This window comes from Passer domesticus, chromosome 11 (genome assembly GCF_036417665.1).
Source record: "Passer domesticus isolate bPasDom1 chromosome 11, bPasDom1.hap1, whole genome shotgun sequence".
Taxonomy (NCBI): domain Eukaryota; kingdom Metazoa; phylum Chordata; class Aves; order Passeriformes; family Passeridae; genus Passer; species Passer domesticus.
Window position 1 is genome coordinate 33,138,522 of NC_087484.1, and position 21,367 is coordinate 33,159,888.

At 49.7% G+C, this 21,367-nt stretch overlaps 1 protein-coding gene across 3 annotated transcripts; it reads left to right on the forward strand.

Annotated features, from left to right (window-relative positions):
* Nucleotides 1-3,802: 3,802 nt before the first annotated feature.
* Nucleotides 3,803-21,097, forward strand: LOC135278343 (serine/threonine-protein kinase PAK 3-like). Of its 3 annotated transcripts, XM_064384902.1 has the most exons (16): nucleotides 3,819-4,186; nucleotides 4,517-4,639; nucleotides 4,919-5,044; nucleotides 5,620-5,761; nucleotides 7,942-8,005; nucleotides 8,817-8,865; nucleotides 10,107-10,216; nucleotides 11,044-11,161; nucleotides 11,996-12,095; nucleotides 12,522-12,718; nucleotides 13,049-13,183; nucleotides 14,710-14,912; nucleotides 15,093-15,232; nucleotides 17,476-17,566; nucleotides 17,947-18,267; nucleotides 21,031-21,097. In XM_064384902.1, exons 1-12 carry the CDS (start codon nucleotides 4,043-4,045, stop codon nucleotides 14,752-14,754), a joined length of 1,353 nt encoding a protein of 450 aa, XP_064240972.1. In that variant the 5' UTR covers nucleotides 3,819-4,042; the 3' UTR covers nucleotides 14,755-14,912; nucleotides 15,093-15,232; nucleotides 17,476-17,566; nucleotides 17,947-18,267; nucleotides 21,031-21,097. The 3 variants fall into 3 exon arrangements, with proteins under 3 accessions (XP_064240974.1, XP_064240972.1, XP_064240973.1); XM_064384904.1 differs by lacking the exon at nucleotides 13,049-13,183 and having other exon boundaries at nucleotides 3,803-4,186; XM_064384903.1 differs by lacking the exon at nucleotides 17,947-18,267.
* The last annotated feature ends 270 nt before the right edge of the window (nucleotides 21,098-21,367 follow it).

Below are 21,367 nucleotides of genomic sequence, written 5' to 3' on the forward strand. Positions count from 1 at the left end.
CAGGAGAGCACGGACAGAGTGCACGGTGCCCAGGAGTTCAGGTGTGTGTTGAGCTTTCTCGCTTTCTCTGAGCAGGGGTGGGCATTGCTGGGCTTTAGGAGGCCCAGTGTCAAAGAACAAATTTGGCTTTCTCATTGTTGACTTGCTCAGCACAGATGAGGGAAGGCAGCCCAGGGCAGGTCTGGCTGCTGAGCAACCTAGAGCACAGCTGCTTTCTGGGACTCACTCCTTAAACCCTGACAAAAAGCATTCCTAACTAGACCAGAGTAAAAGCAAGGGAGGGTCAGGCTGGGCTTAAGGAGAGCACAGCATTGACCTGCAAAGGCAGTCATGCAGCAGAACAAGTGTCTCAGAGAGCTTGGGCAGATTCCAGCCCTAGACATTCCAAAGCCCCAGCTGGATGGGGCCTTGAGCAGCCTGTCCAGATGCTGACCCCAAGTGCTTGGAACTGAAGACTGGGCTAGAGGCTTCCTGGGATCTCTGCCAGCCTAACCATCCTTTGATAATTGGATTGGAAAATCGTCCCCACCTCCTGCCCAAGCTATGGCTTGCAGGCTCTTTCCTTGTTTCACTAGTGAAAGCAAGAGTAATTGTGGCAGTACTCATCTAGACTTAGCAAGCATGTCTTAGCCAAAGAAGAACTTTTACAAGTCCAGTATCCACTGTAATCAGAAAGGAGTGTAAGAGCTAGCAGGCAGGAAGCTGTTACGCTGAGAGTACCTGAGCTTTCTGGAAGTGTTCTGTGGCTTCTGGAAGCTTGTTTGACTTCCTCAGCGGTGACTCCTTCACCTGCAGGAACAACAAAGAGAGATGCTGGTCTAGGGAGGGAATTGCAGCATTCTCTTGAGGTGGAAGTAGAGGGCTGTTGGAAGCCCCTGAGACTGCCTTGTGTGGGACATGGTATGCAGTCCTGGTCTTGCAAGGAGACTGTGTTGCAATTAAAGGCTTGTTTGTCTGTCTGCTTGCCGTAGGTGGAAGGAGTTGGCTGCATTTGAGAGAAAGCGCCACTCCTCACTAGAGAGGGTGTCTGAAGTGGCAGCACCGACAGCGGAGGAATGGCAGCCTCAGAGGGATCTGCTGAAGGAAGCGGTTCCTCTGGCAGTGCCAAAGGTACGCTCACCTTGTTCCTAGGCAGCACTTGTGGGAGAGGGATTTGTCCTAGCAAGACTCCCCCGAATGCTGCTTCTGGCAGTAAGCCAAGACCGAGCCTGTGTTGTTGTTGTTGTTGTTCCTCTTGAAAAATGGTGCCCCCCCACTGCCAGGTTTTCCGCCGGCAGCGGCCAGCCCACAGGGGCCTGGAGAAGCTGCTGCAGGAGTTCTCCCGCCAAGGGCACACCCTGTCCCAGGTGTGCAGAGAGAAGGCGGTGCTGGCGCAAGAGAACGCTGCCCTGGAAGCCTGACTGGCAGCCACGGAGCGGGACCTGCGAGGCCTTTCAGAGCAGCTGGCAGAGGCCAGGTAAAGGCAGGGAGGAGACCCTGGGTGGGACATTACTGAAGGTCTGTAGTTACAAAGGTGGTGAGCATTATGCCAGGATTTACTGCCTGCTGTGTGCTCTCCAGATGTTTCTTGGGCAGAGAAGCAAAGAGATACAAGCAAAAAGGGAAGGATACTGTGATGTGAATATTACTTTTCTGCCAGCTCAAGCTCTCAAAGCTTTTTTTGGGTGCCTGCTTGGGACCCCTTGCACATTCCTGTGACTAGTGCAAAGCAAGCCAACTTGGCACTCAGTTGAGGACCAGGGACACTGTGCAGATGTTTGCTGAATCCAGAAGTTTCCCTCTGGTTTTGCTTTCTCCTTCAGTGCATCTGACCATCAATCTTTTCTTGCCAAGTTGTTTGACACGGGGTTTTTGGAATTCAAGGCTCTTAGATGTGAATGATGTGAGTAGGACGCTGATACTTCAGGTGAAGCTGGAGGGTCATGCTGAAAATCTTGAGAGCCTGCAGAGCTGACTCTTGTGAAGGATGGTGCAGAACCTAGAACTACTTACAAACAGCAGCAGCAGCAGAAGGGAAAGGTCTTGTGACTTCTTGACAGTGTCTGGGGATTCTTGCTGAGCACTGATTCTTAACCACTTGTCCAGTCACCTCTGTAACCTGTCAAGGATCTTTTTGGCTGATCCTTCTTCCTTTTTAAAGAGTGCCCAGATATTTGGGCACTGCTGGCTTAGTTAGCCAAAAATAAAGGTAGCAAGTGGTCTTGTTCATCCAATTCCAGTAATTTAATTGGCCGGATATCTGTCCCTCCTCCTAGAGAGTTCTTGTGCAGATAGAAACCTACTTCTGGTTTCCTACTCATGCTGCTAGAAGCCAGAGGTTTTGCTATATGGTTTGGTGAATTCCTTTAGTCCCTTTTACTTAGAGAGTGCCTGGCCAACAAAGTACCTATACGTCCACTATGAATGGCATGAAGCATTGAGGAGTCAGCCAGGAGAGCCCTGTTCTGTCCTGCACCTGCGGAGTGACTTGGAAGTGCTGATGAGATCAGGGCTGTGAGCAGAGGCTGGGCTTTTGTCCCTTTGCAGATACTTGGTGGGCACACCCGTGTGTGATAGGTCAGGCAACAGCAATTTCAGCTTTGGTTGCTGAGACCAAACTGAGCTGGGCTAGGTCATGAGGAAAGGCTGCCCAGTCACCTGGAGGGGCCTGCTTTGCTATGTAAAGTGGCAAGATAGTCCTGCTGTATCTGAGTTTCCATGCAAGCCATTTTGTGTACTAAGGTGTAGGGATCTTAAAGCACATCTTACTGGAGAAGCTGCCCCTGTGTGCCAGGAGCAATTGCTCTTCATCTTCACGCCTTGTAGGTCAGAGAAGGAGAGCCTGCAAAGCAGCCTGCTGGAGGCTGAGCAGCACATATGGGAGCTGGAGATGGCCAGGAGCCCTGTGGAAGCCCAAGTGCACAGGGGCAGGCAGGCCAAGGAGGCGATACTGGGTGAGAGCCTGGTGCGCTTTGTTTCTGCTGGTGGCCCTGCCCCGTGCAGTGGCTGCGAAGGCAGCTCTGTGCCCAGGGCTTCTGAGCAGTGAAGCAGCTGAGGGCAGGTCCCTCCTTGCCTGAAACTGGAAGGGCTTAAGGCCAGCAGATTGCTCTGCTTGTGGAGTGTCTGACTGCTGCCGTGTGTCATGTTTGCAGAGGATGTGAGGGGCCTTCGTTGTGAGCTGCTGGCTGTAAGAGCTCTCAGCCAGCAGCAATGTGAAGACATGGCTGAACAGCTCCGCTGGGCACAAGAACAGTGCTGCAAGGCTCTGAGACTCTGGCAATCTGCCCAGGAAGAGGAAAAAAGGAACCTCATGCAAAAACTGGCAAGAAACAAGAGGCCCCTGAAGATTTCAGGCAGGTTTGGTGGGCTGGGTCAGCAGAAGAGCAGCCTGAGTATGTGACATGGCCACAAGCATCTGCTGTAGGCCAGACGTTGCTGGGCCAGGCAGCAGGGGCCTTCAAGGGCTCATACTTGAAGGCCTGTGAAGAGCCAGAGGACAATGCTGGGACAGTATATGCAGCCACAGGTTGAGGATGGGCATCAGCCAAGTTCCCCAGGAGGCTGGGTGGTCGCCACCCAAAGCATGGCAGCGAAGGGGCAGGATCTTCCCCACAGCCTTGTGCCATGCAGCAGGCGGCTGCTGACCTTGCTGCCAACTGCAGTCCCAGCAACTGGGTTCCTTGCTTTCTGTCCTCCCATGGTGGACAGATGTCTTTGGGCCTGAATCATACGCAAGAGGCCCCGTGCTGCTGGTATTTCAGCTGGTGGCCTGCCTTGTGACTGGATCATGGAGGCGCTGGCCTCATCCTCATCCTGCAGTCCATGTGCAGCTCTTCCTTGATCAAAGGGCAGGGGGAATGTGAGCACAGAGCCTCTGAGAACAGGCAGAAATGCTGAGGAGAGAGGGGCTAGAAAACAGGCAGCCATGAGAGCAGGGAAGGAAGGTGGCATCTCCTTCCTTCCACCTGCTGACACTCCCTCTACATTTTGGGTTAGAACAGCATTGCTGGAGGGCACAAAGTCATGACTCGTGCACTTTCCAGGTGGGGGGGTTGTTGGAGGGATGAAGCTTCCATTTCTCTCTATGGGGAGCATTGCTTGGACTTCATCAGGAATTGTCTGTTCCCCTGATCAGGAGAGACAACTGGAAGAGCAGCATGTGGAGGCACGGAAGCAGCTGGAGGAACGGGCAAACTTCCTGGCAGAGGTAGAGAGGGAGCAGGAGAAAAGGCTGCTTGAGATGAAGGGGGAAATTGGCATCATGCAAGCTGAAGAAGAAAAGCTACTAAGCAGAGGCAGTCAAGAGGCACAGAGTGTGGAAAGAGAGTTTGTGTGCTGTTTTGGACTCCTCTGGGCTCCCTATGGGCACTGCTTCCCTGGGCACTGTCTGTCTGGGTGGCATTGTCTCTTAGCTGGCCCCACAGAAATACGAGCATGAGAACAAAATGCTTTTGGAAAGCGAGAGCACATCAGTCTTGGTTGCCACACAAGTGGAGTGTGGGAAGTTTAAAGCCATCTTCTCTTCCTTTGTGGGCAGGTGCTGCAGGAAGAGCAGCGTCAGAAGGCTTGTGTCATCCACAAGGTGTACCAGCTGCAGAGAGAGCTGAAGCAAAGTGAGCAGCTGAGGCAGAAGCTGAATGAGCAGTGGCAGAATGAGCAGGTGAGCCTGAGTAGGCAGGCAGCAGAGGGAAGGGCAGTGATGGGGGCAGGAACTGGAGATCTGAGGAAAGGGGAGGCAAGGACTACTGCCCGCACTGGAAGCACAGAGCCTGGCAGGCTCCAGTGCTGAGCAGCAGGAAGAAGAGCTGGGATGGAAGGGTTAGAGCTGGGTAAAGAAGCAGAAAGAAGTGGCTGAATAGAAGTGCTTTTGAGACTGGAAAAGAGGAAACGTGAGTGTGATGGCAGGTGCCAGTAAGATTTCTCTTGATGGAATATCAAGGTCATGCTGCAGGCTGAGCTGCAGGAAGCTGAGAGAAAGATGAGGGCAATGGAGAAGAGGCACCAAGAGGAAATGGAAAGGATGCACAAGGTCCTGCTGCAGTACAGGCTGGCTGAAGAAAAGCAGGTGAGTGAAAGAGCAGGAGGCACTGCAGTCATGCAACAAGTGGTCTCTGCCCTTGCTGCCTTTCCCCTGCAGAGCAGCAGTGGATGGGGGCAATGTCTCTGACCGCCGTGCTCTGTGGGCTCCATAGCAGCTGGACAGAAGAACACTTCCTGGGCTGCTGAACCTCAGCTGCTGCCCTGGGCAGCAGGGCTAGTGCTTTGGCCAGTGGGCCAGCAATCCTGTGAATGTATTTCTGCTGGCCTCTTAGTGCTCCCTTTGTTTTTTGAGGGGTTTGTTCAGGTAAGCATGGTGACCCACACAGATTCTGAGCAAGTTGTCCCTGTCCATGGTGACTGCAGTCCTCAGAACGGGCTGAAGTGTAAAGTTGCTCTTTCCCTTTCACACTCTCCTCTACGGCTGGCTGTGACAAGCTGTAGTCTCTGACTGCTTGTGTGGGTTTGACTTGAGGAGGAAGAGTTGACAGCTCAGCTTGCAGCCTAACACCAGTGCTGTTCCTAAGGGCTTGCCTTTGAAATGCTCTGTCTGGGGCATCTCTGCCAAGCACCTTTCTGACACAAACAAATTTCTTGTCCCAGGTGGACGCAGGATCTGCCATCGAAGCTGCTGGTGCAGCAGCATCCTGCCAAGAAGCCTCCTCTCCACAGCCTGAAAACCAGAGCATGAGCAGCTCGGCCCGCTCAAGCCAGGAGAGAGAGAAGCAGTTCCTGAAGCTGCTGAGTACGTGCTGGGGATTTCTTGTGTGACCGAGCAGTGTTTTATGGTGTGTGTGCCTCAGCATGGGCTGGAGCACATGTTCCTCCTGCCTTTGGTGTCAGACAGACATTGTGGATCTCTACAGAAGCCAGTGTTGTGCTTGGGGGCAGCCAGACAGCACTTTGAGGCGTTCCTTTTGCCTTTGAGGGCAGCTGGGAGTGGGTGGGCTTTGCCTGAGCTTCCCTGTGCAGTGAAGACAAGAGCAGGGATTGTTTTGCAAGCAGCAGAAGGCTGCAACCCAGCCAATGACTCCGTGAAGGTGTGTGTGCTAGTCTGGCCAAACTGATGAGAACACTTGGCTTCCTGGATTCCCTTTAGACTCCTGACCTGTCATTGGAGACAAAATTTTGTCATTGGAGACAAAATACTTCCCAGAACTTGATTGTCTGTGGGGCTGGTTTAATGCTGGTGTTGTTTTTATAACTGTTAGTACTTCTACTGTTCCTTCTTCAGTTTGGGCTTGATAAGAATTCTACATTTTGGTTAGCCTGACCTTCTGGATGAGAACATCAGTTGATAGCACAAATAAGAGAGGAAGAGGTCTTTTCAATGTGCCCTAAAAGCTAAAATTCTTAGAACAATCCCGAGGTATCAGAGAAGAAGAGTTGTTTTCAAAGTGCCCCAAAAGATGAAAACCACCACACTTTTTTTGACAATCCCTGTTTGATATTTTAGTTGTATGCCTAGGAAGATGCATCAAAGAGACACATCCATGTGGCATTTCCAGATAGAACTGCCCTGCAGGCAATTCTCAGGAGGAAGCCTGCAGCCCCTCTGCTGCATGTTCCTCCAGTACCAGGCACTTTGTCACTGCTAATGCCCAGCTGATAAACACTCTTGGAATACTAAGCATTGGCCTCAATCCCTGCACAGATTCCTGCACTCGAGGAAAGCACACCAAGGCCTTGGTGACTCTGCAGTACAGCTGAGTTGCTTCTTACAACTAGTAAGGGCTGCCAGTGCAGTGCTGTCAGAGACTAACGGGTCAGGCACAGAGCAGAGCCCAGTTTACTCAGTGTCTGCCATCAGCTGTTGGGACAAAAGGTGGATTGATTGACTCCTCCGTGGGTCTGAAGAGAAAGACAACCATGTTCTGTCTTGAGTGGGGTCAACAGCTTGTAACAGAGCTGGGTGTGCCTCTGGCTTCTTGACAGTGGCTGTCAGTGGCCGTTCGTGGGCTTTGCCAAGCTTTTTGTCATACCTGCCCTGCCACTGACAGCTGCTGTGCCTGCAGGGGCTGGAGCCTTCCTCAGCTGTGGGGTTGCAGCTGCCGCCCCGTTGCTGCAGCTTTGCCTGGGCTGGTGAGAGGATCAGCATCTCCTTTGTGCAGGTGTCTGTGTCACGGCAGCGCCTGAGGAGCGGCGCTGTCCTTGTGACCCGTCTGGGCTGTGCCCTTTGGGAAGATGGGGCACGTGGGTGCTGTTCAAGGGGCCAAGTCCAGTGCCCGTGGCTGCTGCAGCCTGGGCTGAAGACCAGCACTTGTAGTTCTTCACTGAATGAGGAACAGGCAAAGTGGTCTTCAGAACTTAGCCTGCTCCTAAATGAAAAGGGTTCTAATTCTTAGAGCCATTGTTCTTGGATGTAGCATGAGCTGCTGTTCTCTGAAAATGTCAAGGCATTCTTTAGGCAAACTGCTGAGAGGAAGGGAACATCCCCTCCTCTCCTGGAATTCACTTTGCAATATTCTTTCTGGTCTGCAAAAAGCAGATGTTGATAAAAATTCATCCCAGATCCCAGGGTGCATTGAATCTTTGGAAGTATGTAATCTTGTGCTGAATCTCCCAAGAGAGTGTTTCTTCCCAAGAAAATGAAGGCTGCTGATTTTTCAGCCCTCCTTCCCATTTGTAGATGACAGCCGCTTGCCTTGGTGCCTGTTCTCTTCTGGTCTCTGTCTGCTCTGATGGTTTTTCCATGGGCTTAGTTTCCTGTCAAGGCAACCCTGCAAAGGAGTGTGGGAGAATCAGACTCTGTGCAGAGCTGCCTGTCTTGCTGGGGCTGCTGTTGTTGTTGTTCTTGTTGATGTTATCGTTAGCCAAAAGACCACAAATTGCTCAGAGCCCCAGAGAGTGGAGCTGGGTTTCAGATCTCCTGCAAGCTCAATCTCTCTGTTTTGAACTTTGCTTCTTGCATTTTGTTTCTTTCAGGGTGTGTGGTGAGTGTGGAAGATCCAGAAAAGAAGTACACTGGATGGGAACATCTTGGCAGTGGGTGAGTGCAGCCACGGGCCACAGAACCACGGGCCAGGAATTTTGGTGGTGCAATAGCATGTGGGAAGTCAGGCAAGCTGCAAGCATCTTGAGAGCCTGGCTCCAGATTGTCCCTGTCTCACTACTGAGGCAGTACAAGGCATCATCAAAGATAACTGGATGCTGACAATGTCTTGGCTGCCTCAAGGAGCAGGACCTGGAAGCCCTCCTGTCCCTCCAAGATGGGGCACCAGTTTGCCTATTTTCCCAGGAGACATGGTTTTGTATGATTCAAAGTAATATGGCCACACTCATGAAGGAAGGAAAAGCTGAGAGAGCAGGTTTTGTGTGTTGTTTCCCACCAGACAGCTGTCAGATAACAGCTCTCAGTAGCATTCCTTAGTAGTATTTTTCTGGAAACAATATTCAGTGGTCAGGAAAATAAGAAAGGCTGTATGGCATTTCCTGAGTTTGGCAGGTAGGATGAAAAGAGAGCAGTGAGAAGGCCCAGCAGCACTGTGTGTTTCATTGCCTGGAAAGGCACGTCACAGGCACAGACACAAGAAGGAAAAGGCAAAGAAAACCCCCCAACATGCATAAGCTAGTGTGTCCATTGGAGATTTCTAGCAGCCCTTTTTCTTCCTGTGGGAGCCAGCTTTTCTCTTGGACACTCTGCATGGCAGAGGGCTGCTGGGCTGCTGTGCCTTGGCTGAAGAGTAGACAAAGCCCAGTGTTTTAGAGACACTGCAGGCAGCAGAGAGCTCCTGCCTGGGGTGCCTTTTGCTCCTCAGCACTGAACAACTTCTCTGCTCTTGCCACTGTTCTGATTCTAGGGGCTTTGGAGCTGTTTATAAGGCCTTCGACACTGCCACAGGACAAGCGGTGAGTGCCCATGCAGATCTTGCAGTTCTTGAGTGCTTTCCCCTGTGATGTGATCTGTGGCCAGAGCTTTGGCCTGCCTGTCTTTGCTGCAGAGGCTGTTCTGCAGAAGCAGTCTGTCTAGAGGCAGGCTGCAAAATGCATTTGGGACAGACTTTGTCCTTCCTACCTACCTGAATGAATGCAAGGATGGCCGTGGTGTCTTTCAGAGGACACGCTAGCTTGGACTTACTGGATAAATATGCATAGATTAGCTGATGGCAAGGGCCATCATTCCAGCCCAATTCCTCTTAAGCCCAGGATCAGACACAGATATTTTGTTTTCTATCACGTGATTCAGTTGGAAAATACAATGCAAGCCCTTCAGAAAGAGAGATCTTGTCTGGAGCACAGTTTTGCCTTTCAGTCCTAGGGAACCTAGTTCACATACACACACACCTACACACACACACACAGAGAGAGACACGTGCACAGATGAATGAGAAGAAGTTGATGAAGAGCCTTAAATAATACAACCTTGTGTTGATCCTGTGTTCCACTAGAGAGATGCTCTCTGTTCTGACCAGGCATGGTGGTGTCTTGGAGAGTCTTGCTGCTCTTTGGGGCTAGAAGTTCCAAGTCCTGAATTCTTCTTTTTGACTCTCAGGAAATACATTCCATCTTCCTTAATAGTAAGGAATTAAAGAAGGTAGTTCCTTATCCAGCTGCAGAGCTGTGCTCAGGAACTGCACTTGGAGGGAGGTTTCGGAGGCGTCCGAAAGCCCTGAGCCCTGTACTTAGAACCTGGGGCACATCCATAGTGTACCACAGAAAGGGGTATTCATTTTTAAACCCATTCAATAATTTCAAGTCTAAAGATTGTTCTTCAAAGTTGCAAAAGCCAAACTGAAGAAGTGAGGATGTGCTGGGATTGTAACTTTACCTTGAGTCGCTTTGCAGTTCTTTTTTGACAGCATTTTCCCCATCATGTTTGTATGTGTTTACTCTGGCACACAATTGAATTGGCAGCCATCTCTTCACAGGAGAAAAATTACTTTTGGCTTCCAAAGCGTGTGTAAATGATAATAGTAGTGCTAAACAAAGTCTGTTTGAGAAGCCTGCGAGTGCAGAGGGTGGTGTTAGCGCTTTGTGGTTGATGGTTTAGAGTCCCTTTTTTCCGAGGTGACAAGGCATCCAGGCCCATGAGTGCCAGAGAAAGAGGCTCTGGTCATGTCTGTCCCTAAGAGCTTTTGATGTCATTGTAGGTGGCTGTAAAGGAACTTTATCTCCAGCACCAGGGCTGTGAGGGAATATTAAAAGAAATCCTGCTCATGAGAGAAAATAAGAACGCCAATATTGTCAGCTACTTAGAAAGGTAAGTAGTTCTGGTGATTTTCTGGGAACGTTCATTTCCATACTTGCAAGGCAAAGATTTAAAAGCTCTTTAGCCACTGGCAGAAAATGGATCTTTCAATGAACATCAATCCACTCCTGCACCAGGCATGGGAGGAGTTTGCATTCTGTCCCCATGAATGCTTCCTGACATAAACAGCTTGAAGATTGCTCTCAGAAACCTGGCTCTCTTACTAAGCCAGCAGCCTGTATGTTCACTTGCTGCATGTGGTTTTGCTGGTTTGGGGCGTGATTTTTTCCAAGTGTTGGAGGAGAAAACATGCCAGAGATTATGTACCTTGTGCTGTTCCCACTATTTTCCATAGCCTTGCATGCCAAAAGACTAGGCTAGGAGACACATAATTTGCCAGGTCTGAAATTGTTTTCCTGTTTGTGACTGTCCTTTCTGCAAGGTTTTCCAAAGGGTGTTGGCAGTGCTGCACACCCACTTGCCTTTAGTAAAAGCTGTGAAAACTGTGTCTCCTTGCTCCTGAAAGGAATGCGGCAATTTGTGTCTGAAGATGATGAAGCAGCTGCTGGGATGTGTCCACTTCCAGATTTATCTTTTTCCTCACTAAACCTCCTTTTTCCCCTGCTTGCCACCTAAGCCGTCTCCTTTTCCATGGATGTGCCTTCCTCCTTTAGGTGGCACAGATGGCAGGCACTGGCTAGCCTAGGTGGAGTGTGTCTTCATTTGATTCCGTCTTCATTTACCAGTGACCTGGAAACAAAACTCAGCTGTAGTCTTTTCTTCCCCACAGCAATTTAGCTGTGCACATTCAGCTCCATGCTCTTGCTTTCCTCTTGCAGCTACCTTGTGGATGAGGCTGTCCTGCTGGTGTTGGAATATATGGATGGAGGCTCCTTAGCTGATGTGGTCACCGTGAGAAGGATGGCTGTAGGACACATAGCAACAGTGTGTCGGGAGGTAAGGGGTCCTGCTTGTGCTTGCGAAGGCTTGGACAAGGCTAGTCCTTTGAAAGCACTGCAAAGGGAGTGATTCCATGTTCAGAGCTTTCTTTCTGTGTTGCTCTTCTGCTTCAGAGAAGAAAGAGCATCTGGACTGAACTGCCTGCCAGTGTCCCTGCCCTTCCTGTACTCTGTTCTTCACTCTTATCCACCATCATTGAACTCTCTGTCTCTTTTTCCTTTTTATTTTCTGTTCTGCACTTTGCCTCCCCAAGCCTTTGCCCAGAGCCTTTCTGCACTGCCTTCTTTGCCTGTAAGTGCAAAGGTGCTGCTGTGAGAGTTTTAAACCAGAGGCCAAGCCAAAGAGAGACTCATCTGCCACAGGTCTCCACTCCAAAGGATGGCATGGCACCCAGCATGGTGCTTGCTGCTGAAAACTGACAAAGGAGCTACTTCCAAGTCTGCTGTCGAGGCAGCCGTAGAACCCTTGTCCTCCAGTCTCCCGCCCGACAGTGATCCCCTTGGTATCCAAGGCAGGGACGTTTCCCTCTTTTGGCAAACCATTGTTTGTCGTCCGGACGGGGAGAGCGCATCCGCTGCAGCAGCGCTCATTCTGACTGGCTTTGCAGGGGACAGTCTCGAGCAACGACTGACTGATGTTTCCCCCTCCAAAGCGAATATGCCTTCCCTTGGAAAGATCCTGCTCTCCTAGTGCTGCAGCAGCAAGCTCTTCCTCCTGCCAGCACTCACTGCTCCTTGGAGATCTGTGAATCTTTAGGAGCAGCCTCCTTTTGCATGTGATGAAATCAGATCAGGCTAACTTTTGGCCTCCTGTTTCTTTTTCCCCTGGCAGTGCCTGCAAGGCCTGGCTTTCCTTCATGCCAAGCAGGTGATCCACAGAGACATCAAAAGTGACAACATCCTTCTGGGCCGGGACGGCTCCGTCAAGCTGGGTGGGTATTCCTGCTCAGGCGCAGCGCTGCGGGGAGGCGGTGTGGGGCTGCTTTGGAGAGGCTGCCGGGTGCCAGCAGTGGCTGCTGAGAGTGCAGGGAGCGCTGTGCAAGCCCAGGCCACAGCTGGAAGGTGCTGAGTGGTCTAGAGAGCAACCAGGTATCCAGAGTAACTTTGGTTTGTGGGTGTTCCTTCCAAAGGGAGAGAGTTACAGTGTAAATGTTCAGGGCAATGAGGAAAAGCCAAGGTTTTGTAGGAGTCATGGGCGGGTTGTCACCTGCACAATTGCCCATGTCCTTGGCTGCAGCCCTGAGGAAGGAGAGCCCAGCTGCTTTTCCAGATTGATTCAGCACTGCATTCTGGGACTGAGAGTGAGGAACCCTTTTCCTTGGTTTCCTACTTGAAGCAGTGTTTGTTTTCCTCCTCAGCTGATTTTGGCCTCTGTGCTGTGCTCAGCCCTGAGCACAGGAAACGGAGGTCGATGGTCGGGACCACTTACTGGATGGCACCCGAGGTCGTGAGAAGAGAGCCTTACGGCCCCAAAGTGGACACCTGGTCCCTTGGCATTGTGGGAATAGAAATGGCCACAGGAGAGGCTCCTTATATGCAGGAGACCAGTGACAAGGTAAGGTGCAAATGTGCTCAGATAGCCGTGTCCTTCTGCTCCGAGTCCATTAGAGAAAATCCCATTCCCACAGCTTGAAGTGCTTCCAGCAAGGGCCACTTCTCAAAAGGTCCCTGGGGCTCACATCAGCTGTCAAGGCAAGACCTGGTGCAGCTTGGAATAGCTGGGGCTGCACTGGAACCTTTTTTCCTTTGGGAGAGAAGGCTCATCTCTAAGTATCTGGTAGGCAAGAAATTGCCACTGCAGACTGGAGCTTCAAAGATGGGGTCTAGGTGAGCCCTGAAGGATATGGAAGAATCACATAGAGTCTCATGTTTCCTTTTGCTTCAGGCCAGCTACCTGATAGGCAAGCAAGGGGTTCCAAATCTGCACCAGCTCAGGCTACCCCCTGGCTTGTGTGAATTTCTGGGCTGCTGCCTGCAGATGGATGTGGACAGGCGAGGCTCTGCCAAGGAACTTCTGCAGGTACAAGGCAAAGCGGCTGCAGGCCAAACAGCTGTTCCCTGCCAGGGTTTGCTCCTCGGCCAAACTCCAGGGAATCAGATGGGCCCCCCACAAAGTAATCTCTGCTTTGGGTGCTTTTCAAATGAAAGCCAAGTAGGCTCTTGATTGCTGAGGTTAGAAGGGCCCAGTGAAGGTCATCTAGCCCAGAACTCCAGCCACTGGCAAGGACATCTTCAAGTAGATCAGGTTGCTCAGAGTCCCATCCAACCGGAGCTTGAATGTTGCTGGGCTTGGGGCTCCTCCCAGCTCTCTGGGCAGCCTGTGCCAGTGTTGCAGCACTCTCCTCACAAACAGTTTCTTCCTCAGAGCCAATCTGAATTGAGTGTCTTTTAGCTTAAAGCCATTCCCCCTTGTCCTCTTGCAATTGGCCCTGCTAAAAGATATGTCCCCAGCTTTCTTAGGAGCCCCTACAACTATTGAAAAGTCTCCTTGGGGCTTGCTCTTCTCCAGGCTAAACAAGCACAAGTCTCTCAGCCCTTCCTCAGAGGAGAGCTCGCACCTTCTGGTCATTTCTGTGTCCCTCTTTTGCTCTCAGGTGTTGTATTCAGGTTTGCCTGGTAGCAAAGGAACTGAAGTATTGCAATGCTGGGGACGGGGGCTTGAGGAACACAATGAAAGCAGTCCCTGCCAAGCGGTTTTAGATTGGTCTGTGGGAAGGTGGGGGCTGGGGTGGAGCTCACTCTGAGCATCCGAGGGCAGCCAGCTTGTCCCTCCTGGCCCACCCTTGGAGGTTTCTGCCAGCCAAACAGGCACAGCTGTGCAGGATTTGTGCCAGCCCCATGTGCTGCCTTGCCCCATCAAGTAGATGAGAATGGCTGTGGCTTTGCTGCCAGGTTTGGTGGCAGACAAGGAGCTGGTGACCGGGCCACTTCCTTGGCTGTGCCTGCTGTGAAGGAAGATGCCAGCCAGCACAGGAGGGAGTGGGGTGTGCTGAGGCAGACACTGCTCTTCCTGCAAGCCAGAGCTGAGCACATCTGCACCCTGCTGCTTGTGTCCTTGCTCCTGGCTTGCTGCTGAAAACCTGCATGTCCAGCTTTCCTGAGATCAACACGTGGGATCAACATTTTTCAGAGCTCTTGGGAGTCTCTTGAGGAGTGCCTTTTGCCATATATCTCTCTTGGACACTCAAAGAGCCCATGTCTGTAGAAAAAAGGAGCTTAAATAAGTCTGCTGACTTTCCTGAAAGGAATAAATCCTTAGGACAGCAAGCAGCAATCCCACAGTTATAGGAGGACAAAAATCCCAGCAAGTGACAACACCATGAGGAATGGACTAGTGCAGTTCTGGGCTGTGTTTGCCTGTGACAGCAGCATGCTGGACATGAAGGCAGATGTGCTGCTGGTGCCCTCAGCCCCATGTCTGTGTATTTCTGGGTGCTGGAGGAATCCAGCTCGACCCTGTTAGGAAATCAGTTTGGAAAAGAATGGTTCCTTTTTCCTTTGTCTCTTTTAATTTGGTTTGTTTTGTTTCTTTTTCCCTTTGGGCAGCATCCATTTCTGCAATCAGCAGAGCCTCTCTTAAGCCTCTTCTGACAGCCTGATTGCTGCCATCCCTGCAGCAAGGGAATGCAGGAAGCAAAGGAAATGAGAAGGACCACGTCAGCACTGGAGAACAGAGCCTCTGAGAGCACGTAGGAATCCAGAGAAGAGAGGGGCTAGGAAAGAGGGAGCCATCAGAGCAGGAAAGGAAGGTGCCATCTCCTTTTCTCCCACCTGCTGAATTTCTGCTTAGGACAGCATTTCTGGAGGGCACAGAGTCACTACTGATGTGCATTTTTCTGGTGGGGGGTGGTGTGAGGCAAGAAGCTTCCACTGATTATTTGGGGAGCTTGTCTGGGACTACATTGAAAGTGTCTTCCTCCCCTCACCAGGAGCTGGAAGGGCAGCGTTTGGAGGCACAGTAGCTGCTGGCACCATGGGCAAACTTCCTGGCAGAGGTAGAGAAGGAGCAGGAGAAAAGGCTGCTTGAGATGAAGCAGGAAGTTGCCACCATGCAAGTGACCAAGAAGAGGTACGAAGCTGAGGCAGTCAAAAGGCAAAGGGTGTGAAAAGAGAGCTTGTGTGTTGTTTTGGACTGCTCTGCACTCCTTATGGGCACTGTTTCTCTGGGCTCTGTCAGTCTGGGTGGCTTTGTCTCCCTGCTGGCCCTTGGTAAACAGTGCTGGAGAGACCTTTGTGCCATGAGGGAAAGGAGCGGTCAGGTGAGAGACTACCAGAATGCAGGTTTGAGGAAGGCAGGAATGGCACTGCAGGCCCAAAGATAATGGGAAAGGCAGAGCTGTGTCTCAGAAGGAGGGAGGTCCCCCAGAATGCTCCCTGCAGAGCCAGGCTGGAGCTGTGGGAGCAGGCTGGCTGTCAGGCTGCTGAGGAGGTGCCTGAAGCTGCTGAGTACGTCCTGAGTGTTCTCTGTCTGATGGACCAGTGCATGGTGTGTGTGCCTCAGCATGGCCTGGAGCACATGTTCCTCCTGCCTTTGGTGTCAGACAGACATTGTGGATCTCTACAGAAGCCACTGTTGTGCTCAGGGGCAGCCACGCAGCACTTTGGGGCATTCCTTTTGCCTTTGAGGGCAGCTGGGAGTGGGTGGGCTTTGCCTGAGCTTCCCTGTGCAGTGAAGACAAAAGCAGGGATTGTTTTGCAAGCAGCAGAAGGCTGCAACCCAGCCAATGCCTCCGTGAAGGTGTGTGTGCTAGTCTGGCCAAACTGATGAGAACACTTGGCTTCCTAGATTCCCTTTAGACTCTGACTTGTCACCAGCCATTGAAGACAAAATACTTCCAAGAAATTGATTGGCTGTGTGGCTGGTTTAATGCTGGTGTTGTTTTTATGACTATTAGTACATCTATTACTCCTTCTTCAGTTTGGGTTTGATAAGAACTCTACATTTTGGTTAGCCTGACCTCCTGGAGGAGCATATCAGTTGACAGCACAAATAAGAGAGGAAGAGTTGTTTTCAAAGTGCCCCAAAAGAAGAAAACGACCACACTTTTTTTTTTTTTTTTAAATCCCTGTTGGATATTTTAGTTGTAGATGCATCAAAGAGACACATCCATATGGCATTTCCAGATAGAACTGCCCTGCAGGCAATTCTCAGGAGGAAGCCTGCAGCCCCTCTGCTGCATGTTCCTGCAGTACCAGGCACTTTGTCACTGCTAATGCCCAGTTGGTAAACACTCTTGGAATACTAAGCATTGGCCTTAATCCCTGCACAGATTCCTGCACTCGAGGAAAGCACACCAAGGCCTTGGTGACTCTGCAGTACAGCTGAGTTGCTTCAAATAGTAGGAGCTGCAGAGAGGCAGAGAGGACTTTTATAAGGTCACTTCCAGTGAGGTTTATTTGAGCGCCCCAAAGGGGAACCAGAGACAAATATGAGCCATGTCCTCTGCACAAGGTTTAAGCGGGGGTGGGTACAGGGTCCGTAGCAAGGGGCAGGGCAAAGGGAATTGGCTCTCAGGGAAGAAGGGGCCATCCACCTCTTCCTGACCCCCTCTCTTTACATATTGTGACTAAACCACTAAATGTGTTTTTTTCAATGGAAGTCTTGCTGGATATGAATGGAGATACTTGGTTGTTTCCAACTGGTGAAACATTAATATGGCTTAAAACTCATGCGGCAAGGGAATAATTCAGCTCTGTGCAAAAAGACATTGTTCAGCTCTAATTGCGTGCTCACACCCAATTCAGGAACAATCATATTTCTCTAGTGTGCATGCAGCAACCATAATGAAGATTTGTTTTCTGAAATGTCTGCCCATAGGTAGCCAAGTGGAATCCAAAGGAGAATTCCTTCAGTCTGAAGGAACATCTATTTCAAACCCTTCAGACTGATTGGCCTGGCTACACTGACACAGACAGACAGAATTTGAAGTTAATATTCAGTCGTTCAGAGAACGGGAAAAAAAAAGCCCTGGAAATGAAGCCTAGATTCTTAGAATATGCTGAGGTAGCAGGGACCTGCCAGGATCCTGGTCCTGCACAGACACCACGAGAATCACACCCTGTGCCCAAAGAGTTGTCCAAACGCTTTTTGAGCTCTTTCTGCAGTGACCACTGGCTTGGGGAGCCTGTTGCAATGCTCGAGCACCCTCTGGGCCATGAATGTTTTCATGATATCCTGATTAAGCTCCCTCAATTCAGCTTCATGCTGTTTCCTTGAGTCCTGACACTCAAGGTCTGTTTTCCTTGCATGGAAAGAACTATGACAGTTGATATTCAGGCTTTTTAACATGAACTATTGGATCATCCATACAGAAAATCAGCTCCATCTCAGAACCCCACCAACACCAGTCAAGTGACATCTCTGGGACCTTCTGAGAGAGACGCTCCAGCAAGACCTGCTCAGGTATTTTGTGCATTTTTAACCTTCTGGACTGTATGGTAAATTTTAGCAGACTTGCTGGTGGTGTAAAAGCTGTGATGTCAATGTGCAGGACCTTCCCTTTTCGGGAAGTTTTGATGGAGCTCCTGAATGGGAATGTCTTTCTCTCAAAGCATTTTAGCTCCAGACTTGAAGTAGGACTTGCTAAGTGCTAGGATGAGAAAGGAGGGATGAGATAGAGCGTGTATTTACCTGCAGTTTACTTGCTAGTTTGAATGCTCTTTTTAGTTAAGAAAGATGTGTTTTCAACCTTGGCCAGTTCAGAAATGCTGCCTTTTCAGAATGGGAGCAAAAGCTGACCCTGCTCCTAGGTTGATGAACAAATGATGTTGTCATTGTTGCAGAAACGGCCTCTGGCTTCTGAATTTACCAGTCCTGTGATGAGGAAGAAGAGGACAATTGGTCACTGGCCCAGTCATGTCCAGGCAGCAGCTGGTGGCCACTTTTCTTCCTTCTTTCTGCCTTCCACATCCCTTTGCTTTTTGGACATGCTTCCAAGTTTTGGCTCCATTTCCCCCTGCACTCATGTGGTGCAAAAACGAGAGAAATTTCAGAGTTCCATCATCCCAGCACCTGCCAGAGTGCAGAGGAGATCCCCAATTCAAACAGGAAGAAAAATGAATTGGGAAGACTGAAGCAGTTGCATCCCTTGGATTTCGATGAAGGTATTAATGTGCTGGTTTCCCTGACTCCTGTTTTCATAACTGTGGTGTAAAGATTTGGTTATTAAGGTGCAATTAAGGTGCAAGCGCACCTCTTTCCACAGTCAAGAGTAAAAATGTTATTGAACAGGAAATGCAAAGTAGGGAGATAGAAAGAAATAAGAGAAGAGAGGCAGGGTGAGGGGAAGAGAGAGACATTCAGTAGGAAGATATCATCCCCACATGGGCCCTCTGTCATCCAGCTGGTCCTTCCTCACCCTTGGTCTTCTCGGTGGTGGGGGTTCCCAAGTCTCTCTGGGGGTACCACCTTTATACTGACCAAGATTGGGGGATCCACAGGGTGGTCACAGCTGTCCCCACGTCTTGGGCTAGAAGCCATGGAAGCAGTGATTCTCCTTACCCACACTCTCTACAGTGGAGTTTCTGTCTGGTGTCCTAATTCCAAACCTTCATCTCTGCTAGGCCAAGGCTTAGTGCTTTTCTTCCTGCCATCTGTGCTTCTCTCATATTCCTCTTCTGGTGGTTCATTATATGGAAACATCCTTCTTTGACAGTGTTTGGAAATAGTTAATTGTGCTCTTGCACCTTGTGACAAGGGAGCTTTGAAAGCTGGCTCTGGATACACAAAGGCACTGCTCTACATCACTGCTCTACCATTACCCCTGCTGTATGGTCATGAAAAATCAAGAATTTTTTTTTTTTTCCTGCCATTAGATTAGATTGTATCTCTTGCTTTAAAAGACAACAACAGCAAAGCCCAGAACCTGTGCTGCTGGAACCTTGTCTAAAATGACATTAAGTTTTAGAAATTCTCCCTCTAAGTAGTGCAAAAACCAGTTGAGGACAAAGAAATGTGAAATTGCTTGCTGTTGGGAGAAGCTGATTAAAATGAAGAACCAGGCATTATAAAACCACAGGGAATGGGTTATTTCTTTCCATTTGATTTCTAGTAAACTGACCGTTGACTGAGACACCGCTTTTTCCATCAGCAGATTTCCAAGACTGCATGCTGAATGCACAAACCTGTCACACATTGATTTCAGACTAGTTTACTGAAACAGTCAAATCTCTGTGATTGCATGGTTTTTCACTGAACTCAGCCTTTTCATGGAAACTCCAAAGGCTCAAAACCTGGGGTGTGGTTTCCTGGAGATCTGGATTTGAATGGGGCTGTGAGTTCCTCTCCATCCCAGCTGCAGAATTTCCTTCTTCAAAAGCTGTGGAAGTAGTACAGACTGAAAACAGTGTTGAAAAGCTAAACATAAAGGCATAAAGAACACTTGATTTCTGATGACAGGGACACAGGCAGTAGGGCAGAGTTCAGTTGCTTTGTTAAATCTGTGGCTTGTCTCTTTTGGAGGTTGACCTTGCAGATTCCAAGTTGGGTTTGGCGTGGAGGCAGGTTTAGAGTGTGCAGATGCCTCTTGCAAGTGCTGGTGTGCTTGTAGAGACAGGTGCTTTGAGATGGTCTTCCCACATTTCTTCTGGACATGCACACGGCACCTGCAAACCTTGGGAGCCTTTGGAAGGATTTCTGCTTGAATCCATAAACACATGAGCAGCTTTTATCAGGAGGCAGTAACAAAATTCTGCCCAGATGGTGAAGGAAAAATCTGTTCTGTGTTTCAAATTGGGGCTCAGGCTGAAGCTTTTGTGTGGACTGAGCCATGAGAGCAACTGCACTTTTGGAAATTAAATGCTCACAGCAAAGGCAAGTTGTATTGAACATGCTCTGACTATTGGTATTTCTGTCCAGCTTTATTACTATATTTACACTTCTTTTTATACTTCTGCTATACCATGTAATAGTTTGAACACTGAAATCAACAAAAGCAAATGGAATATCACATGACAGCTCTTTCCTCAAAAATTAAAGCTCAGGTGGCCTAAAGATTGGCAAGAATGGCTGAGTTTGAACAAGATTACTTTGTGTAAATAAGGGCAATGGAAGCTCACAAGGAACATAAAGGATCCTGTGGGTCTTTGATGCTTGGCACAAAACCTCAAGTGGAAAGCAGAGATTACCAAGATCCTGAGTGTTCCTTCCTGTTTCTGCTGACTTTTCCTTATGGCAGCTCTTTTTATTATCATCGTAGCTCTTCAACATTTCTTTGGAAAGAGGGCTTTGAGGTTATGTGTGCAATGCTTCCCAAATGCCTTTGGAAAGAGCCAAAGGGCAATTCACAAGTGCAGAGCTGTTTCCAACCCCATCCTGCCATGTTAATCTGTTTTGGCTGCAGGTCATTGGAGCCTTAGTGCCAGTAAGCCAAATAGAATGGAACTGGCTTTCCTGCTGACAAGAGTGCAGGCACTCCTCCAAACTTTGGGCCCTGGAACTGGCAGGGAATTGGGGATAAAACATGGTGTGAGAAGAACTCAGCTTCCTTCTTCATTTCTTGTTAGAACCTCAATGTTGGTCTCTCTCAAGCTGTTGTCTTTTGTGAAGCTGCATCTGTTGCTGCAATAATTGAATGGCTCTGCAGATGACACCTCATGCTTTATATATGACAAATTATATAGCTGGGGCTAACACTGTGGGAATGCACAACCTGTAGGATAAAGTGGCCATTCCCTCTTTCTAAACCCCAGGACAGGCTACTGTGGAGAGGGTTGTGTGTGCCCCATTAATAAATGTTACTGCTTCTTCTAAATAATTTATTGTGAAAAGAAAGCACTGAAGGACTTTTCTCAAGAATGTCCAGTGGGGATCCTTTGGCCTTTTAACGATCTCCTGACGAAGAGTGTCAAAATTCTGCTTTTCTGCAGGAACAAGAAAAGATCCTTCCATTGCCTCCACATGCTCTGCAACAAGCAACCAAGCAGACTACTTGAGGTGAGCCAAATAGCAATTCACTCTTGCCACTCTCAGTGGGGTGCAGTGTCCATCTCTTTGCTGTGCTGAAAGGATGAGTTTGAGCAGGTTTTGTTGGGCCTCCAAGGCTCGGAGCAGAGATGAACACCGAGGTGGGTTAGGCCCAGACGGGCCCTCCCTTCCTGCAGTGCAGCTGCACAGGCTCAGCTGCAGCAGTGCTGCTGCATCCCCTCATGGCATTTGCAGGAGAGGAGGGAGAAGTGTGTGTGTGGTATAAAGCCCTGGAAACTG